Raw genomic sequence first — 21,626 nt, 5'->3', positions numbered from 1 at the left:
CATGTCGTCAGCTGCCCCGTCTATAATAGCGTGCTATATGCAGAATAAGTCATCGTTGCTAATATTATATGCCAAAAGTTATCTGTCACGCCAAAACTACTGAACCGGCGAAATGTTTGATACAATTCTTTTATTTTTATCCGGGTACAGGAAAAAGTTTCCTTGGGATGCGGCTGGAACCGCGAGAGAGATGAGAAAATGTATGAATAACTCAAGCAGATATTTTAATAGTCATGTCATGCTGAATATGAGCCCATAATAACCAACCTTCACCTTTACCTATGTATTAACTAGATACATAGAAGATGTTACTATTCTTGGCAGACTCAGGAAATCGTTACGAACAGGATACTGATCGACACACACTAGTCTGTCGGTTACTAATAATAGACTAAATATGCCCTTTACCCATTTCCCAACCATTACGATGTGGTCAGAATAGACTAAGGGCGGCCACAAACAACACGAATGGCTTTCTCCAGAATCTGAATTAAGATAAGGCTAAGAAATGAGAGGTCGGTCTGTAGATGGGTGCAGATCATCTGCTCATGAATCGAGTTCTTCTGTGTTTCAGTAAGCACGATAAGCTGTAGGTTCCAGCTGTCATTGGAACAGCTTTGGTTATGCGTAGTCAGAAACCAGAAAGTCTGACAACCAATCTTACCAAGGATATTGGGTTGCCCGAGTAACTGGGTTGAGTAGGTCAGATAAGCAGTCGCTACTTGTAAAACACTGGTACTTTAGCTGCATCTATAAGAGTTGAAGCCGACCCCAACATAGTTAAAAAAAGGCTAGGCAGATGATGATTTCAGAAGCCATTGAACCTATTTAGATAGATAGATAGATAGATATATTCTTTATTATGCACACCAATTTAAAAAAAAAAAAAAAAAACAACAAGAATAAACAAAAATTTTGAAGTTGGTGACACAATGGGCGGTCTTATCGCTAAAAGCGATCTCTTACAGACAACCTTTGGATGGATTGTGACAAAAAGGAAATAACCATATCGCAGGTAGTTTTGGTGCACTATGTATATAAAATAATAATACCTAAAACAATAACAAATAAAATATAATATATATATATATATATGTATATATAATAGATAGATATAACAGAAATATGTATATATATGATATATATTTAAAGTTGCCAATTAGACTTGACAATAGTCTGCAACAGTAGGGTATTATACCCAGTTACAAATTGGAAAGGTAGTGATTCCTTATCAGGTTCTTGAAGACTGCTAAAGATTGAGCCTGCCTTATTGTAACGGGCAATGCATTCCACAACCGCACAGCTTGAACGGTAAAAGATTTATCAAAGAAGTTAGTGGAATGCATTGCCATCTCTAGCCGCAAGTTCTCTGATGACCTTAGATATTTTGCATGTGTGTCATTAAGGAACTTAAAACGTTCTTTGAGATAGGACGGGTTTTTTGGATTGAACAAAATGTTGTACAGCAAAGACAGGATATGAGTATTCCGGCGAAGACGTATAGGAAGCCACTTGAGTTTTGAACGGAATTCAGAAATATGATCATATTTGCGCAAGCCAAATATAAATCTAATACAAACATTTTGAAGTCGCTCAAGTTTATCAAGCTGTGCCTCAGTGAGATCAAGATAACTGACATCAGCATAATCAAGGATTGGAAGCAAGAGGGATTGTGCAAGCGCAGTTTTGGTGGCAGTCGGGAGAAAGTTTCGCAATCTCCTCAAGGACCTGACAGATGCAAACACTTTCCGGCTAATCTCTTGTAGTTGGGGACCCCATGATAAATTTTTGTCAATGAGAATCCCTAGATTTTTAACCTTGTCCCTTATTGAAATGGCAGTGCCACCAAAAGAAATATGAGGAAGTTGCGGCCAGTCAATCCTTTGAACCAATCTAGAGCTACCAACTACAATGGCCTGAGTTTTTGCTGGATTGACCTTGAGACCGTAAGTTTCACTCCACTCGCAAATTGTAGCCAAGTCGGTGTTAATATTAGCGATTGCATCTGCCAAGTCCGAAAATGCAGCTTGGCTATAAATTTGCAAATCATCAGCATAAAGGTGGTAGGAAGAAATGAGATTTTTGGAAATAGAATTGATAAATATCGCGAAGAGTAAAGGAGATAAAACGCCACCCTGTGGCACGCCAACAGAAGTATAGCACCATGAAGAGTATGCGTCTTCTATGCATATACGTTGACGGCGGCCAAACAGGTAACTACGAAACCAGTCAATCGCCGTTGGAGATACGTTCAGAGAGCTAAGTATGCCAAGCAGGACGTCGAAGTCGACGGTATTAAATGCATTACTAAAATCTAGCAAGCAAAGGACCGTCAGATTCCCGGTGTCCATGCCACGGCGTATATCCTCAGTAATATTCAGCAACGCTGTAGTGGTGCTGTGACCAGGTCGGAAACCGGACTGGAAAGGATTCAGCAGGTTATTCCTACATAGAAAGGCATTCAGCTGATCATGGACCAGACGTTCTAGGACTTTGGAAAGGAAAGGCAGGATGGAGATGGGACGATATTCTGAAAACGAAGCAGGATTCGATGTTTTGGGTAAGGGGATGATTTTGGCTTCTTTCCAAATGGATGGAAAGATACCACAGGATACGGAATAGTTAAGGATATGGCACAGGACAGGTAAAATGTCATCAAGGATTGGAAGTATCATTTTCCGACTGACACAATCATCACCTACAGCATTAGAGGTAATGGATACTATACTCTTCTTAACATCACAATCAGAGAATTGACTAAAGACAAATGCAGGATGATCCGGAGTTGGTTGTTTTGAAAGATAATCTAAGGTGCGAGCCTTAGCTGTCCCACTGTACGAAGACGACGATGAAAAGTGTTGATTTAGAAGATCAACATTTAACTGTGTCGAAACTGGATCTTGGCGTGACTTCCCAACTCCCATGGATTTTAGAAATTTCCAGACTTTTGCTGGGTCTCCATTCTCAACTGAATGGTGGAAATGTTGGCGTTGTGCATCTCTACACACCTTGTTGCATCGATTGCGAACCTCTACATAATTCTCACGAGTAGACGCACTAGGACGACATTTAAACTTGGTTTTTGCCACAGCCTTCTTATGCATGACAGTCTTGATGGTATCCGATAGCCATGGAGCCGGAAGATGCTTCAGTTTAATTGCACGAATCGGAGCGTGGACGTCGTAAAGCCGTATCAGTGTGTCAGTAAGCAATGAAACTTTGTCATCGACCGACTCGGCAGCAGCCAGCGGTGCCCAATCAATACTGCCAGCATCTCTGCAAAGGTCATCCGTATTCATGCCACCAAAATTACGCTGCAGAAGGATTCTGGGTTTAGGTTTAGGAGGGCGAATTTTGTAAGAAAGGAATATTAAGTCGTGGTAGGAAAACATATCAGCTGCACATTGACCATGCTTGCTGACATGTTCCTTAGACGACACAATAGCAAGGTCCAGTAATGAAGGGTTACAGTTGGGGAAGTGGTGAGTGGCACTTAATGGCAGGATTGACAGATTGGATGATTCAATCGTTGAACATAAGGAAGAGGAACGGGAGTCGTTTTTCAACAAACACGTATTAAAATCTCCCATAATAATGGTATGACTGTAAGAAGGTGTTAGGTTTTCGAGGAGATGTTCAAGGCTGGAGAAGTAATTTACACGTAAGGAAGGAGAATAGAAGACACCAAGCAGAATTTTGGCATGATTCAGGTTGACTTCTAAAAAGAGATGCTCACCGGCACCCAGCGGTGGTGGTTGTGCTGACATGCTAATAATAGAAAAAGGAATATGTGGACGAAGGTAAATGGCAACACCACCCCCACCGCCAACCGTGCGATCATTTCTTATTAGCTGAAAACCTGGTAAAGAATAGGAAGTAGAAGGAAGACACGGTTTTAACCAGGATTCTGAAACAAGGATAGCATGAACATTCTTACAGTCTAAGTTAGCTAGCATGTCAGAGTAATGTGCCGGAATACTTTGGGCATTTATATGGACTACATTAAAATTCTTCGGAACATCAGAAAACTGAGCTTCAAGAGTATCAGCAAGTGTGGGAATACTGTTGAAACTATCATTGCTACAAGCAGACAAAAAAGTTTCGGCGTCGCTGTCATCGTTAGAGTCTAGCATTGACGATACTAAATATATATATAAATATAAAACTACAATATAATGCAATAAATAAATACAACCAAAAAAAATAAAAATAAAATGTAACACTAGTCCACCCGCCGGTTGTGTGCTTACATCATTGCAACTTGTTATTAAAAGCAATTCAAAAACACACACAAAAAAAAAAAAAACAAAATAAAAGAGCACTAAAATAATATTTAAATAATATCCAAGTAGCCAGAGATAAAAAAAAAAGAAAAAATAATTCATTATAAAATTAAAAGTAAGCAAATGTAAAAGACTGTTTCCGAACGAACGAATAATGACAGGACATAATGACATAACATAAAATGACAGGACAGCAGTTTGACAAAAATATACATTGAGTTTAGAAAATTAATTTAGGACAGTAATTTGAGGGTACAAACAATTTAGTTAATCTAGAGCTACTTGGATGCCGTTACCTAGAAGATAAATCACTTCTTTTTTGCGACGACGCGTTTTCCTTTCTTCGGTACTGGCGTTAACAGCGACGATGAAGATGAAGGAGTCGTCGCCTATTTAAGCCTTAAGATGATCATATGCAATCAAGCTCAGATTAAACGGAATTAGTTTTGGTGTTATATCTACATATGTCAACATGGAACTTAGTTAGGGAAAGCAATTATGCCTTGAATATTGCCAATACATATAGAGGCTAAGATGCAATTTGTCAATGAATTTATATGGAGATTTGTAGTTGACATATAAACTAGATCCGAGTTGAGTGATTTCGTGGTATCCTTGAGACCAGAGATGAAGAGTCTTTTGTTTATTTTGGTTGAACATGCTTATCTCAAATACGATTGGTGTGATATGACTGGATATGACGAATTGTATCAGTTAAACTGATAGCCCGTTCATCGAGGAAGAATAGACGCTTTTTATTTGGATATGGGAAGTAGTTCTAAAAACCGCGGGCGAAAGCTAGACCTTATTTTAGGCTGGGGGTTACGACGATGAAATTTCAAATTGTGTGTGACTCATCTTCTCGACAATGGTTTCTCAGTATTTCTTGAATTTTGAAAAAATAAGCAGAAAAGCCGCAGGGAATAGGATCGTACTTAACTTTTGTCTAACTTTCAAATTGCGGAAAGACTTTTCTTTGCTTCTAATTATATTTACAAAGCGTTTATTGTGTATATGGCCTCGCTCATTACTTAACGTGCCTTCCGAAACTTAGAGGAATTCTATATGATGAGATGGTCACCCATACACTGACTGATCGCACCAAGTATTGCGCAAACTGATTACCAGCTACACACTATTAACATGAATCAATATCCTAACTAATAACATTACCTAGGCATCGTATATGGAGTGTGAATCAATTTGCCGTGATCATAGACATAATCTGGCATCGCATGGCACTGACAGTTTCTGAGGTGTGCACTATTTTGAACATGGAGAATAAAATGACTCGCGGAGATGCCATAACGGAAAATCTAAGAAAGTAGCGCGCCAAAATGCGGGTGAGCGGTAGACAAGGAATGTTTTATCTACTGCCTTCACCTTTGAACCTGATGACTTTTTGCAATACCAAAAATTCTTCACAGATGTATCAAAGAACACGAACGCCTCGTTAGTTCATTCGTAACTGATTATTTTAGTTATGCAACCCGTAGGTATTTGAACTAGAAGAAGGCGCCTGACCTACCTGCATTATGACATCTCCGCTCACCCTTCCTTACTCCGAGATTCTGCACTAAGCCTAACTAAGCTTCGCACGTTAGCTGATAACCAGGCTTTGTCATGTTCAGCAATCGAGGTGACATATATAGGATGCTCTCTAATAATACCTCTGTAATAACGTGATCATTGGAAATGGATTATTGCCACAAATTCCTGTACTGCGGAATTGCATTGTGTTCGCTTAGTTGCACATTGCAAACTTTTAGTAAAACGGCTCATTAATTGGTGTGAATAATACAACAATCAGGCCTGTATGATATCAAACTGACTAAAAATGTTTGCTTTTATTCACGACTAGCTTCTGCCCGCGACTTCGTACGCGGATCCTGTCCCTTATGCCAGCGATTACGGGGTCAGCAAAATCAAATATCTGAATCGTCTGATATTTAATTTAAGGGCCCGTTGACTTGAAAACAACGGAATACGCATAGCCATTAGAAACGTTCCATATATTTAATTTTTGTACTTCAACGGCAAAAGCACAGCAGACTAAAAGCGCTGAGAACTGAACCGCATAGACGTGACCATAGGGATAAAAGTAGTGATTCTAATTAGTCCGCATTTAAGTTGTGTGTGTCAAAAATATTACACGTATTATTACGTAAAAAAACATTAAATGTTACTGAGATGACAAAGTCGTGATGACTTAGTGGAAGTCGTGGTGGTTAAGTGGGTAGAGAACCAATCTCTCAAGTATGAGCGTGCGTCTTTGATTTCAGGTCTGGCAAGTACCTGCCAATGCAACTTTTCTAAGTTCGTATGTACTTTCTACGTATATTTTGGATACCAATGACCGTTATTTGGAGGGGATGTTAAACTGTAGGTTCCGGATATCATTCAACATTCTTGGCAGTCGTTATGGGATGTCAGAAGCCAGTAAGTCTGACCAGTTTTACCAAGGGGTGTTGGGTTGAGCGGTTAACCGGGTTGTGGAGGTCAGATAGGCAGTCAATCCTTGTAAAACACCCAGTTGCATCGTGACTTTAAGTCGACCCTAACATAATTGGGACAAAGGCTCTTGAAATAATAACGACAATAATAATGAGATATAAGCACCGCAGGACATCTGAGGCTGATGACGGGGAGTAGCGACCCCGCGGGGCATATATACTGAGTTCTCCAGGGAGAGTATACTGTCCCCCATCTCCGGCCGGTCGGAGTGAACCATGACGGGGGAAGGTCTCACGCCTCTGGCTTGGCTTGACCGTCCAGAGTGGAGTCGCTAGAGCAGGATTAGTAGCCCTGCTCGGAGGATAGGTGCCTCGTGGTAAGTGACCCATAGGAAGCGCGTAATCTGCGTTTAAAATCCGCCGAGGTATCCTCACACTTCAGCCGCTCATGTCCCTGTTGCCCTCTTGTTGCTATTCAGTGACTGATTCCCGGGGGCCCAGTAAGTGAGCTGGCGAGTCTCCACCTGCCATTTTTACATGTATCTAATACATTGTCATCGGCAGGTGTGTTCCCGTCCCCCTCCCCACTGGGGGGAGGCATGAGGGGCCTGCCGTAAGGCGGGCAATCGCCGGTGGGGGACTGGATGCCATAGATTCCCAGACCCCCTCCACTCAGGCGAGGTCGGAGTGCCGCTGGGCCTTTTTAGTGGGTATACCGGGAACGTCTTTACCGGGGAGTCCCACATACCCCTCTCCCGTCCCCCGACGGGAAGGGGATGCGTAATAGCATTTTTAGCCCAGCGACAACAAAAAAAAAAAAAAAAAAGGTGTGTTCCCGTAGTTTCCCCATTCCTAGTCCATTAGCATCCCATCACAATAGCCCAAGTAGTATTCATCCACAGTTGGCAATGGTATAGCACAGAACCGGGGATTGTCTTTTCTTTTTAACGACGTCCACCGGGGATTGTCCTTGGGTTCATTTCTATAGTGTATAAAGGGATAATCGTCGGTTTTGTGTCACCATTTCATTAAAGTTGTCTCAAAAGGGCTTCAGCGTATTGGCTTCGGCCTCACGTTTGCCTCAAGAAAATTTGGAACTCTGCAGTCCCGAGGTCTGGAAGAGACATACAAAATAATAATGAGATATACATAACGCAACAAATTCGGAGAGTGGGGGCTCGTGACGCCACGTCTAGGTATGTAAAATTTGTACTAAGCAGTGACTTAACTCAAAATTCAAGCGTTCAATCTTCTTTATTATTTGTTTGTGAGAAGGAGAAAAGAAAAAATACGTGTCCATTACTTTAGGGTTATCTAAAAGACGGACTAATTACTTTTTTTGATTCACCATACCTATTTCATAACATTCATTTCTATACATTTCAAGTGTAGTATTGCTCTTGAAGTTCCACATCAGGTGTTCCAGATTTTCGATGTTTATACGTCAATAGAGAGTGCTTATCAGATTGAACCACTTTTGCTAAAACATCATATCTTTATAGGCTATAGTCTGGCTGGGCTCCTGGGGTTCCACATCAGGTGTTTTAGATCTTCAATTTGTATAAGTCAATAGAAAGTGCTTATCAAATTGAACAACTTTTGCTAAAACGTCATACCTGTATATGGTACAGAGAAGCTGGGCTCTTGGGGTTCCACATCAGGTGTTCCGGATCTTCAAATTTATTATCTCAGCTGAAAATGCTCATCACATGAAGCAAATTTTGCCAAGGCACCATTTTTGTATCTCTTATAGTTTTGTTGGTCTGTTGGTGTTCTGCATCAGGTCTTCAAGTTTCGAAGATAAATTATAGCCTATATGTTGACCAGGCTTAATACTGACACAACAAAGAAAAAATCATTGGAATCCGTTCAGTAGTTCGGAAGATTAGCGTGTACAAACAAACAGACATACAGACATACAGACATACAGACATAATTTTTTTTTTGGATTTGTGCTCCATTACTGTTTCTAAACCCCACCCAATTAATATTTTTTTAATATATTCAATGTACAGACACAGTTTTTTTACAGATTTATTATATGTATATGTCGTAGCCATATCGTAGAATTGACCACTTCATGAAAAGCTTGAGCATTTCATGAAATGGTTGCGTTTCATGAAATGTTCATGTTAATTTGACCAGATCGTTAAATCGTCAACATTTCTCGATTTTGTCATCCACGTCTGGCCGTATGGTATAATAGGGTATCCATAAAATATTTAATATAAATCCACAATATTTTGGGTAAGGGGGAAACTCGCGTAGCATAGGTAATTCGACCCATTGGAGTTTAATTTCATAAAATCTGGTAGTTGTGAAATTTTTCACAGCTCAAAATTGTCAGGAGGCAAAAACACTTAGGTTTTTTTCATAACTTCGATTGCAAATATAAAGAGTAAGAACTTGTTCCTGTCCTTTAAGTCCGACATACATAATAATTTAAATAAAATAGGAACTTTAGTAACATTTTAGGAATCTTAAAATAGAACACACTTAATCTTAAATGACGTAACCTGTAGGTTCACTGCCTCGTTGGTCTAGCTGTCGCAAGCGCAGCTGTCGAGCACGAGGTCTTGATTCCCGGGTCGAGCCGAAATCGCTTTGTGGGTTTTAGAGACTTTCACGAAACAGCCCGCAGCTTGGAAGTTGGTATTTGTGCATCGGAGAGCACGTAAATGTCGGTCCTGCGCCTGATCTCTCTCCGATCGTGTTGGATTGCCGTCCCATCGGGCTATGGAAGTGAAGGAATAGTGAGTGCAGCTGTGTCTGTGTGTCACCTCGCAAATTCTTGTGCACTATAATATGTCTCGCGCAGTTGGCTAATCTCCTTACATGAGAACAGCCGCCGTAGCCGATAATTGGCTAAGAGGACATTATTGTTGCATACTATGTTGCAGACTATAGGGGTAGACGAGTTTCCCCACCTTACCTAGGTCTGCGCTCAGCTGGCTCGTTTGGGATGCGTTCTGAGAGCGGTGGGTTCTTGTATCTGGTGGATGTTACATTCGCTACTACTCGCAAGAAGTTATAAGGGTTACATCGCTGGTAAATAATTCCATGGGGTTTGGAGTAAGCAAATTAAACAGAAAAGTATGTTCCTGTCATATATATTATTATTAATAACACAATAATAGTCAATAAATAGCTCAATGGGTTTCTTTGGGATATAAACCTATTTTTAATGTATTGAATCATTTTTAGTCGTCCACCTTATCCAACAGTTTTATGAACTTCCTTTAATATTTCAAAATACTTCTCCATCGGAATTATACGCATGGTAGGATCGTCGACGCATTTTTTATTAAATATAAGATATTCCTCATCTGCAGTTTCCATAACGTCATATTTTGACAGCCAGTAATAGTCCATGGACGTCTTTGGCGTGGTCACCCTACTGTTCTTGATTTGTTTTATAACCTTATAATTAAAAACGTTGTTATAATTCACCAACGTAGAATTATGGGGGGCAATTTACATAACTATTTTACGATGTGATCAATTAATTTTGATAATTTCATGAAGAAGCCGAGCTTTTAGTTGCACATATCGAGAAACGATTTCTCATCATTGATTTGCCCAAGTCACATCATGATGTGGCCAATAAACAGTGAAACATTTCATGAAACGGGACCATTTCATGAAATGGTCGAGTCATTTCATGAAGTGGTCAAGTCTACGATAAGGCCACCACATATAGATTACCTTAAAAAACTGTCTGCTAACCGATAGTTTATTTAGTCTGCCTCTTGACTGTAGAGAACTGTCACATTAGAATTTCCACTCCATTTCCTTCAATTTTTCATTCAGCTTTGTCTAATTTAGATTAACAACCTTATGCGATACAATGCACTAGGTCTAGTAAAACCCATACACATCGGTTTGTAAGGACGCACGGGAGTAGAATTGTGTTGTAGGGGAGTTCGTTCCACCATTTCTTTTTCTCAGTGATGAAATGAAGGCGTTTTAGGGCCTGTCTTTTGTTAAGTTGACCTTCAAAAAGTTTGTATTTTCTGCCATATTCAAAGGAATAAATGACTTTTGATTTTAGTAATGAGTAATAGAAAACTACGTGGTTTCATACAGTGCTGGAGAGTTTGTTGCGCCACTTCTTCTTCCCAGGCAAAACACATAGGAAGTGGTGAAGGGTGGGCGTTTTGGGGGCTGTCTTTTGTTTTTGACGTTCGATTGTTCGAAAAGTGCTGATTTATCAGCCTAATTTGAATAAACGTTTTTGAGTCGAATGCTCGTTCTAAACTCTTTTAAGTACAATGCGAATGTAGCCAAAAATTTGCAGAGCTAAGCCATTGTTACACTCTAGTCTAGATAATAAAGCGCCTACTCTATGGTAGGGGATTACAGCCTCCTAAAGGGTTTATGGTGTATTGGTACTCATTTTAGTGATTGTTAATTAATAATGTTCACTATTCCGTGGTAATGTAGATCAATGGCCGTTCCCAATATTCAATCTAACTATGGTTTTGATTAATAGAGATAGAATTTTGATATTAGCCCCATACAAGTAATTTCGTGAAAAGTCGTGGTGGCCTAGTGGGTAAAGAACCAACCTCTCGAGTATGAGGGTGAGGGTGAGGGTCGATACCAGGTCAGGCAAGTACCAATGCAACTTTTCTAAGTTTGTATGTACTTTCTAAGTATATCTTGGACACCAATAGTTGATAAAAATGTGAAGGAGAACATCTCGAGATTATTGGCAACGGCAAGTAACTTTTGAAATTAAAATTGTGGTGCATTATGAAATTATTGATACTAAAACGAGTTAATAAAGTTTGGAAAATATTTCGCTAATACTAAATAAAGTTTAACTTTGGTAAATAAAAGTAGTTATAGCTATAGTTTATTGATTTTTCCAAACACTAATAATATCGAGATCTGTAAACATATTATTTAGTTAGTAAACTTACTTCAGTTTACAATGGCCGTAGATAAAAACGTATTAAATTACTGGCTGCTTTCCTGGTTTCACCCGCATCCCGAAGGAACTTTCAGTATTCCTGTATACGGATAATACGGACTATGTACCTACTTGTGGAATAGTGCAGCTTCCCAACATTGAAAAGAAAAAAAAAATCGGTTCAGTAGCTTCGGAGCTTTTATTTTCAAATTCCTAAGACTAGGGGAACTCATTTTTGTGGTCAGTTAATTTATCAATGACTAGCCGTTTTCCCGCGGTTTCACCCGCGTCCCGTGGTAACTACTGCCCACACCGGGATAATATATAGCCTATGTTACTCATGGATAATGTAGCTTTCGAATGGTGAAAGAATTTTTAAAAACTGTCCAGTAGTTTTTGAGCCTATTCATTACAACCAAACAAACAAACAAAGTTTTCCTCTTTATAATATTAGTATAGATATTCACCAATTTATCATTAGACACCAACTTATGTTCACTTACTAAAAATCTGTTTGGTCTTCAGAGTATTTTCTATTGTATTTATCTATTAACAATGACATCCATGACAACATGACGACTTCTACTTCATACATTATATCATGTAGATGTTCAAACAGCCCGAAGAAAGACACAAACCATTATTGAAGCTGAGAAGGGACAATGCTATGAAACCCGTTTACGGTTTCAACCCTCGCGCTTCGGCATTTTAATGACAATAACATATTATTAACATAACCTGCCCTTATTCACTGGAACCATGGAGAACAAAATCACTAGCCGAGATATCATACCACAAAATCTTCTAAGAAACTAGCACCCTAAAATGCGGGTGTTCGGGGGACGAGGGTCGTTACTAGCTCGGTCCTTACACGCCTTCTATCTAGTCATTTCGACAGATTGGTTTTGATTTGACAAGGAACTTGAACGACTCGTTAGTAACTCATCACGTCTACCGTACGTACTCAAGTTACTTGACCTAGATGAAGGCTAATGACCTACCTTCTTTGGGATCTCTGTATCTTTCCTTCTTCCGTGACTGTAACATTTTTTTTTTAACATTGTATGTGCATGTGTCAGAGTCCGTTATTATTTAAACCAAATTATAGGGTTCACGTACCCTATGACGAGGTAACGTTATGACGTTTTCAGCCTTCTTAATTGACCAATTATGAAAAATAATAACGTGTTAAACAAAAAACACGAAGTAAATAATTATACGTTCAATGTATTGTTCTTGATCATTATTCAAATATTTTCGTGGGTAATCGCTACGGTATAATAATACTACATCATTACTATTTCTTACGCAAACGTTCGCGTGGTTCGGTTTCTATTTTTTTTATTTTACAGAAAGTTTCTTTTTTTTTTCAGATGTTGTTTTCAAAGGTCCCATGAAAGAATGACCGACACGTGTATTGCAGAACACATTGTGAGATTGTTAAGCCGTTTCGGACGACAAAAGGATTTTTAAAATGTATATTGTTGTACATATTATACTGAATAGTGACGTGAGTGAGAAAATACTTTTTAAACCGTTGCAATGCTACTGAGCTGGGACTTACGAGAAAGTTAAGAAGAAAAGAAAAGAATAAAACTAAACTAAGCTAAACTTTCGAAATTTCGAAACCACCAACTTCCAAAGGGCACTCGCCACTTATTATGCATACGCCCAAGCGTGGCTCAGCTGTGGGGTCATACTCTGGGGGAACAGCACTGATTCACATACCATATTCACACTACAAAAGAAACTCATCCGGATATTAACAAATATAGATCAATTAGACACCTGTAATCCTCATTTTCAAAAACACAATGTATTAACATTTCCTTGTCTATATATTCTAGAAATCTGCAAATTCGTCCGAAAATATCCAGAATTTTATAAAACCCGCAAAGAAATTCATAGTAAACATAACTTGAGGCATAAAAATAGATTAAATTTACCTACATCCAACCTTAAAATTCACTCTTAAGGTCCTTTAGTAAGCTCCATCAAAGTATATAATAATCTACCAAAGAACATAAAAGATGAACCTAAAACTCCAATATTTATAAAGAAATTAAAGCAATTCCTCAACGACAAATGTTATTACACAGTAAAAGAATACATGGAAGACAAATCCTTTAATAAATAAAAACTATATAAAAGTACACACATACAAATCATAACACAAACACACATACACAAGCGCACACACCCATTCACACCGACACTCACATGTACACTTAAATTAATATGTTTTTAAATATAATTATAATTTTATAATAAGCTAGTATTAAAACTCTCCGCCTTCTTTAAGCTGTGCCCTATAGGGTCCATATTGTCACTAATCTAATTGTACCACCTGTTATAACATATGGAATGCTAATAAACAATTGAGTGTTGAATAGAAAGAAAGCTCGGTAAAGCTTCTAGGTGGGGGAAGGTAACATTTCAGTTGATAGTTTATAATTTTATTAGCTTGGGAGATCATCACGCTGTACCTATCCGTCTATCAGAACAGTGATAAGTAAATGGTTGAAATTTTCACAGATGATGAATTTATTGTTGCTGCTTTAGCAAACAAATACTGAAAGAATCGAAAAAATATTTTGTGGGCTCCCATGCAATTTTTTTTTCGATAGTGGGATGGAACCTTTTGTGCTCGATTCCGACTCTCACTTGGCAGATTTTATTATTAAAGTTGAACCCAAAAGCTTGTGTATTGAATTGTTATTATCGGTTCATTTTCGTCTTATTAATTTTCATTGCCATGTTTTCACAATGTAACATACATTATATTACCTGCCTTTCCCTTATTTTCTTTACTTTGCAGAAGTCGTGTTTGTACAAAAAGAAAAGGCGTGTAAAGAAATCCCATAAATACTTACATAGCATAATATCTTTACAAATATTATATACCTTTGAACCGAAACAGTATTAAGGCAATCACAATGTAAGAACGAACGCAAAAGAAACGAGAAACAGGACAAGTGCGAGTCGGGATCGCGCACGAAGGGTTGCGTACCGTTATTTAGAAAATGAGCAAAAAAATCACGTTTGTTGTATGGAATAACCCAAAATATTTATTTAATTCTAATTTTCGGTGTTTGTTGTATAGCGGCAACAAAAATACATCATCTGTGAACAGCTTTTTAACTATCACGGTTCATAAGATACAGCCTGGTAACAGACGGACGGACAGAGGACCAAAAACAATAGGGTCCCGTTTTACTCATTGGGTACGGAACCCTAAAAATGTATCGTACGTTCGTCTTACCCGACACTCGCATATCAGAACATGTTTCTGCAGCCAAATGTCCTTCTTATACGTATGTCTTTATATGTTATAGACATATTTGTAATCGAGCACACAATATATACGGGGTTTGTAGGATCTTCATGCTATCTAAAATAGGCATGGTGAATGAAAAAAAAGTAACAAGTCCGTCTTTTAGATAACCCTAAAATAATAGGCATGTAGTATTTTCTCTCACAAGCAAATAACAACGAAGATACAACACGATTTTGTGTTACCTACGTCGCTTGAGTACAAATTTTACATAGGTGTGACGTTACCCACGTGACCCCACTCTCAACCTTCGCTGCGTATATCATCATCATCATCATCATCAGCCTATCGCAGTCCACTGCTGGACATAGGCCTCTCCAAGTGCACGCCACTGAGATCGATTTTCAGCTGCGTATATATATCAGTGTTATAATCGCGTATATATCTAAGTATTAACTCTAAGTATATTCAATGTTCTGTTAAAATAAAAAATAGGTACGTGCCCAAAATTTTTTGTAATCTAAAAGACGGACTAATTAGAATCACTATTTTTTAACCCGATCATCGTAATTAAGCTTATTTTCTAAGTTAAGATTTTGAAATGAAGTCGAGAGACCTTCAACGACCTACCACGATCTAGAAAACCCACTGGATAATAAAAGTATTCATAAATAAGTACGATAATCTACTGAAACGCAAAAAAATAAGTTGGAAAATACTACGCATCGCTTCGAGTCAACAATGCTCATTCTTAGAAGCGAAATCCATTGAAATTCACTAACTGCGTAATCCATTCACACATGGCTACATAAACTATATTATGAATGATATAAGTTCAATATTTCTATAGAACCTAACATGTAAGCGTGTGAGGAATTTGAAAGGAAAGTTGAATACGTTCAAATATCGTCCAGGGATTGCTTGAACATGCAATCGTTTTAAATGTCTTCACATCGCACAGAGGAATATTTTTCCCTTGATGTTTTGAATATTTTCTGTTGGGTATGCGATAACAACCAATTCAAGATGTAGTTTAGATTTCCTAAGTACTTCATCATCATCATCCTCCTGCCCTTTTCCCATTATTTTAAATTATTTCATACTCTTCTGATCCTAAGTACTCGAGGTTTTATTTTATTTTCCATAAGTTTTCATCAAAATGTGTCGTTATTATTTGTCATGCAATAAATGTTCACTTTTTAAAATATTGATATCACAAAAATAAACTGGACACTGACTTATCAGTATGGATTTCATATCATTGAGAAGACATTCTAAATGATATGAAATTCACTGGACACTGCAGTGTTAAAGAACAGACTACCGTTAATTCTCTGGGGAAATGGGAATATAAGCCAGCTTTTATTCTACCAAAATTTATCTCAGGAATAATCCTGAAGGGTCCTAAAACATCATTCAACGTCAGTCTGGTTTTACAGCTTACAACGGACAAAGTTTTTCATAATATTCGCTCGGCTTTTCAGAGGATTTCAGCACCGCATTAATTGCGCAAACTTACCTTAGTACATAGTTTAATTCAACATAAGATGAGAACGCAATCGCGGTCATTTGGGCATCCTTATGAACAAAACATATTTTATAGTTATCGGCACGGATAATGAGCTCTCGGCGGAAGAGTGGGGATCGCTTTGCGCACCGTACACTTATGGCAATAAACCAATAAATCACTTCTGCGCAGGTGAAGGTCAGGGCTCAATATTCTTGCCGATGATTATAAACAGATTTATAAATGGTTCAGTATAGTGGACAGTTTCAAACTGACGTGTAACAACGTGCAATGTGGTGAACAATGACAGCTAACTTTTAAACAGCTACCGAGCCTATAATGAAAGTGCTGTGAAGTTGATTAATTTGTTTACTTATTCTAATGGACGGATGTTGACGTCATATCACTTTGTATGTGGTTTCGGTTGTCATGTAGAATTCCTGTTTCTGTGACCAGGTATGTACCTGTACATATTTATGTTTAGTAGGATCTGTCGGCTTGAATATATGTAATTATTTAGCGAGTACTACTAAATAAAAATGTATCGTAATTTTCTTTTTTAATCTGGGTTTATTTCAGCCTTTTACGGTCAGCGTAAACTCAAATATTTTTGATGGAAAATGAAATTTTATAGGCCTGTATACGTGCCAACCGGTAAAACAGGTTGCACTCTTCAAGACTTGGGTTTTAGAAAGAACAGTTAGAAACACGTACATCTGTTGCATTTTTTACTGAGATAATTTGTTATACATCTTAAGCTACTAACAATGGTCAGATGAATTGAAGTAATAAAATAATATGTTTTTGCTTCTAGTTAAAAGACTTATTTTATTGTATACAAAAACGTTATACCTACCTACCTATCACGTATCGATTTTGTGAACACATAAATCATCGTTTGGAAAGGTGAGTTTTAATTTTCATAGATTTATTGACTTACCGGCACCGGTTTATTCCTGTCATCGACGAGCGTGTCGGTGATGGAGAGCTGTCCGTCAGAGACTACGATCTGCAACCCCAGGCGATAGACTCCCAGCACGCGAGGGGTCCCCCAGCGGACACGCGACAGCAGGTGCAGGGTCACCACCTCGCCGGGGTCTATCGGACGAACCACTGCCCATTCGAAGCGCTGCGGACAAGATAGGGTTAAGTTAGTGAACTACCTAATAATTTTGGTAGCCTAACATACATAGTAAGTAGAATATGTTCCTCTTTGGTACTTTTGGTAGCCGCTATGGGTTAAGGGGTATTGTGTTGCCCGGGTAATATGATTGAGGAGGTCAGATAGGCAGTCGCTCCTTGTTAAACACTGGTGCTCAGCGGTATCCGCTTAGACTGGAAGCCGTCCCCAACATAGTTGGGAAAAAACTCTGGAGATAACGGTAGTCGTTATGGGTAGTCAAAAGGAAGAAAGTCTGACATCCTCAGTACCAAGGATTATTAACTTTCCCGTATTACTGGGTTGCTGGAGTAGCTCAGATTGTCACTCTATGTAAAACACTGGTACTCAGCCAACTGTGATGAGACTTGAAGACCTTACAGAGATGATTATGTAATGATCCTTAAAAAGAGAAAATCAGATTACTAACCAAGTACGTGAAGGTAAATAGCTACCTATTTGCCCAAATAAAACCGCAAATAGTTAGTACGCACCGAAATCACCCACATTCGTAAGAAAGCCCATTAATAATGCAATGCTATAGAGAATTCAGTAGGCTACGATCTCTGAGTTACCACCTATTAATAATGAGAGAAGGTCAGAGCTGGACATCGGGTATTATTACCAACTCCTTCATTCACAATGCAGTGGCTGGAACGTGGTTGTCGAATTAAATAGCGCTGCGGCTACAACGACTGCTGCTTTCAGAAACTAGTGAATTGTAAGTGAATGAGTAGGTATTGTTATACTATATTTGTTGGTTATATTGGTGATAAGATGGGGAAATTAAAACTTAACAGTGGAAGGCTTAGTTTTGTAGGAATTAGTCTACAGGGAGAATCAGACTATCTACTACAGTATTGGCGTCAAAGACACCACTCATACTATTTCGATTGCACAGACGATTAAAAGCAAAGCGAATAAAATAATGACATTCATACATATCAGTTTATTCATGAACCTATAAACAGAAAGTCATTATTCAGTTTTGTCAACAGGAATAGTAATTATAGCATGAACTGCATAATTCAGCTCGATGTCCACATGAATTCATCAAAATCATGTGTTTCCTAAACATTGACTAATTACAAACGTTTCGGTCGAAAGCTTGCATGAATATGTCATTGCCTATTGTAGCAGTTCGGATAAATGGCACACTGACTAAGCATAATACCCTCTGGCAATAAATTACATGTTTCTATTATATTATACTGGAGGTTTCCCACGGTTTCACCCGCGTGCTGGGGCATCTTCTGCCCGTATTCGGATAAAATAGCTCTTTAACGGTGCAAGAATTTTCCATGTCGCAGCAGTTGTTTCGAAGCCTTTTGGAGTAGAAAAAAACAAACAAATGTTAAATCTTTAGGCTTTCTCTTAAACGTAGACATTAGCTGATTGAACAATGATGATGCTGAAAGCAAATGAGGGGTTGCAATCACTTTAATACTGCTTACTGATAAAGACTGCAAAGATCATTTTGGTACTCGTCTGGCTTGAAGGAACAAACATGTTATTGAAAGAGCCTTACATGATGCCGTAGCCGAAATCGGTCGTGGACGCCATTTTAACATGACGTATAAAGAAATATAACTAAGTACTGTAACGTAGTTAGAAACTTTTTCATTTGTAAGGTTTTATTCATCACAAATTGATACTGACCGGGCAATCATTTTAAATACAGGGTGTGTCGTTCACAATCACATTAAATCCTATCGCATATACTTTATGGTATTCTATGGCGAATTGTAAAAAAAATAACCTAATCCATTCACTGGTTTGACCACAGGAGTCATTTTTCGTTTTTATAATTTACAACATCATGTGTAAAGCAGAGATAAAGTTAGGAGTATCGAACGTTTTGATCAGTTGACAGCCGTCAGTTTTCAAGGGAGAATTTCATTTGTTTGTAATGACTGACTGTTACATGGTGTTCTAATATTCGCACATTTTTATTCTATTTACTTTGTTTGAAAAATTCATTTTTTTTATTTTTACGTATATTTCTTTTTTCTTTGTATTAATCGACATATATTAACCAGTATATTAAAGCATTTCATTTAATGTGATTATGAACGACACACCCGATATATTCGATTTGTTCCATAGAGTAAGTTTTTATATTGAAGTGTGTCACTTCACCCCTCGAGCCCAAACAATAAACGTCGTGATATCGAATCAGTTTTTCATTTTGAGCAAGATAATTATTTCCCGGTACTACAGTACCTATGCCAAATGGTCTAAAACCCTTTTACAATTTCAATATTGCCATAGCAATTTCCAAGTAATGGGGTAGATAAGTGGACCACACGATAAGTGCACACAAAGCTCGTTAAGATAACCATTTGCAGTGCATTAAAAAGCCTTGAGTGGCGAGACTTATTATATGGACAGTTTCACACGTTATCCTATTTTTATGGGATTTTACCTACTGCTATAAATTCCATAGGACTTTTTTTTTTTTTTTTTATCGACGTAAAATCATCAAATGACCCCTCCCGCTGTGGGTTAGCAGCGGTGAGGGAGTGTCAGACTCTTACTGACTAAAATCGTCGTGTTCCGTCATAGGCCTTTTATGTACCAGGGCCGCGGTATCTCTTTCGAACAACCCGCAGCCCCGGCAGGCCTTGGCCCTGCTGGGCCCCGCTGGGGTTGCTGACGTCTCTTTGAGGAGCGCGTGGAACAACGCGCGCCGTCGACACGGGTCTGTCGTCTAGGAAGACAGAGGGACGATGAGCCACCCGAACTCACCGCCCACAGACCCACGCCTACGGTGGCCGGGAGTCATCTCGCGACACCTGGCGCCCATGGTGTCTACCTGGTCCAGCGCGGCGGCCGGGATGAGAGGTGCGAACTCTCTGGCGTTCCGCCTCCTCCTTCTCGAGCATGACCGCTTCGCAGAAGGAGGCGACGGCATCCCATTCCCTCTCGCCCCGGACCATGGCCTGAACCAGGGCCGGACGCGAGAGGTCGCCGCCGCCCAAAGCCTCGACGAGGACCCGGCGGTGCCCTTCCCATGCGGGGCACACCTGGACTGTGTGGTCCACCGTGTCCTCGGGGCTGTCCGCACAATGGTGACACCCGGGCGCCTCCTCACGACCGATGCGGTGCAGGTACCTCCCGAAACAACCGTGTCCGGTGAGGACCTGCGTCATGCGGTACGTGAGGGCGCCGTGACTCCTCCCGAGCCACTCCTCAAAGAGGGGACTTACCGCCACGATGGTGGCGTGCCCTGCACTGGGTTGCGATAGTCGCTCCCTCCAGGCCACCATGAGATCGCGCCGGAGCTCCGCCCGCTGCGCGACAACTTGCCGCGGCAACGGGGTTTCTCCCCGGCGCTGAGCCTCCTCGCGCCAGTCGTACAGGCGCAAGAAGACCCTCGCCTCCAGATCCCACGGTGGCAGTCCAGCGAGTAGGCCAGCTGCTTCGCGGGAGATCGTGCGGTACCCCCGGATTAGCCTAATGGCTATCACCCTTTGGGGCACGTTCAGGTAGTGCACAGCCCGCGGCCGTGCCGAACGTGCCCATACCGGGGCCCCGTAAAGGGCCATGGACCGCATGACCCCCGCGTAGAGTTTACGGCAGGGGGCGTTTGGGCCTCCCAGGTTGGGCAGGAGCCGCTTGAATGCAGCACCTGCCTTCTCCAGTTTGGGGCCCAAACGTCGGAAGTGCTCGACGAAGCTCCACCGGCCGTCGAGGACGAGTCCCAGGTACTTCATCGCCCTCTCGACGCCGATGGTAGCCCCCCCCACCGTGACTTGGGAGCCTGAAGGTGGCGCGTTCCGAAGCCCATGAAAGCACATTGCCTCGGATTTGTGCAAGGCCACCTCCAGTCCCAGCAGCTGGATCCTCTCGATAAATTCCATAGGACTTGACTTAAAATTCGAGAGCCAAAAGTCACATAGAACAAATCAATTAGTGCTTGAGCGTCTGATTTTAGGAAAAATCAGCAGTAAGGCAGACAGTTTACTATTACTATCTATGTAGTAATCGTTGGTCGAAAGGTCTCCAAGCGCGACTACTGTGCGCAAGATGTCG

The 21,626-nt window shown here is 39.9% G+C and overlaps 1 protein-coding gene across 1 annotated transcript in view; it reads right to left on the bottom strand.

The window, feature by feature from the left end:
- Positions 1 to 21,626, bottom strand: part of LOC124644822 (otoferlin-like) — a 154,704-nt gene that overhangs the window by 83,432 nt on the left and 49,646 nt on the right. The window contains exon 3 of the mRNA XM_047184420.1: positions 17,373 to 17,561. Coding sequence (XP_047040376.1) covers positions 17,373 to 17,561 — 189 coding nt within the window. The remainder of the gene's footprint in view (positions 1 to 17,372; positions 17,562 to 21,626) is intronic.

This window comes from Helicoverpa zea, chromosome 31, assembly GCF_022581195.2.
Source record: "Helicoverpa zea isolate HzStark_Cry1AcR chromosome 31, ilHelZeax1.1, whole genome shotgun sequence".
NCBI classification, from domain to species: Eukaryota; Metazoa; Arthropoda; class Insecta; order Lepidoptera; family Noctuidae; genus Helicoverpa; species Helicoverpa zea.
Note: the sequence above shows the minus strand (reverse complement) of the source record. Positions and strands in the feature narration are given on the sequence as shown.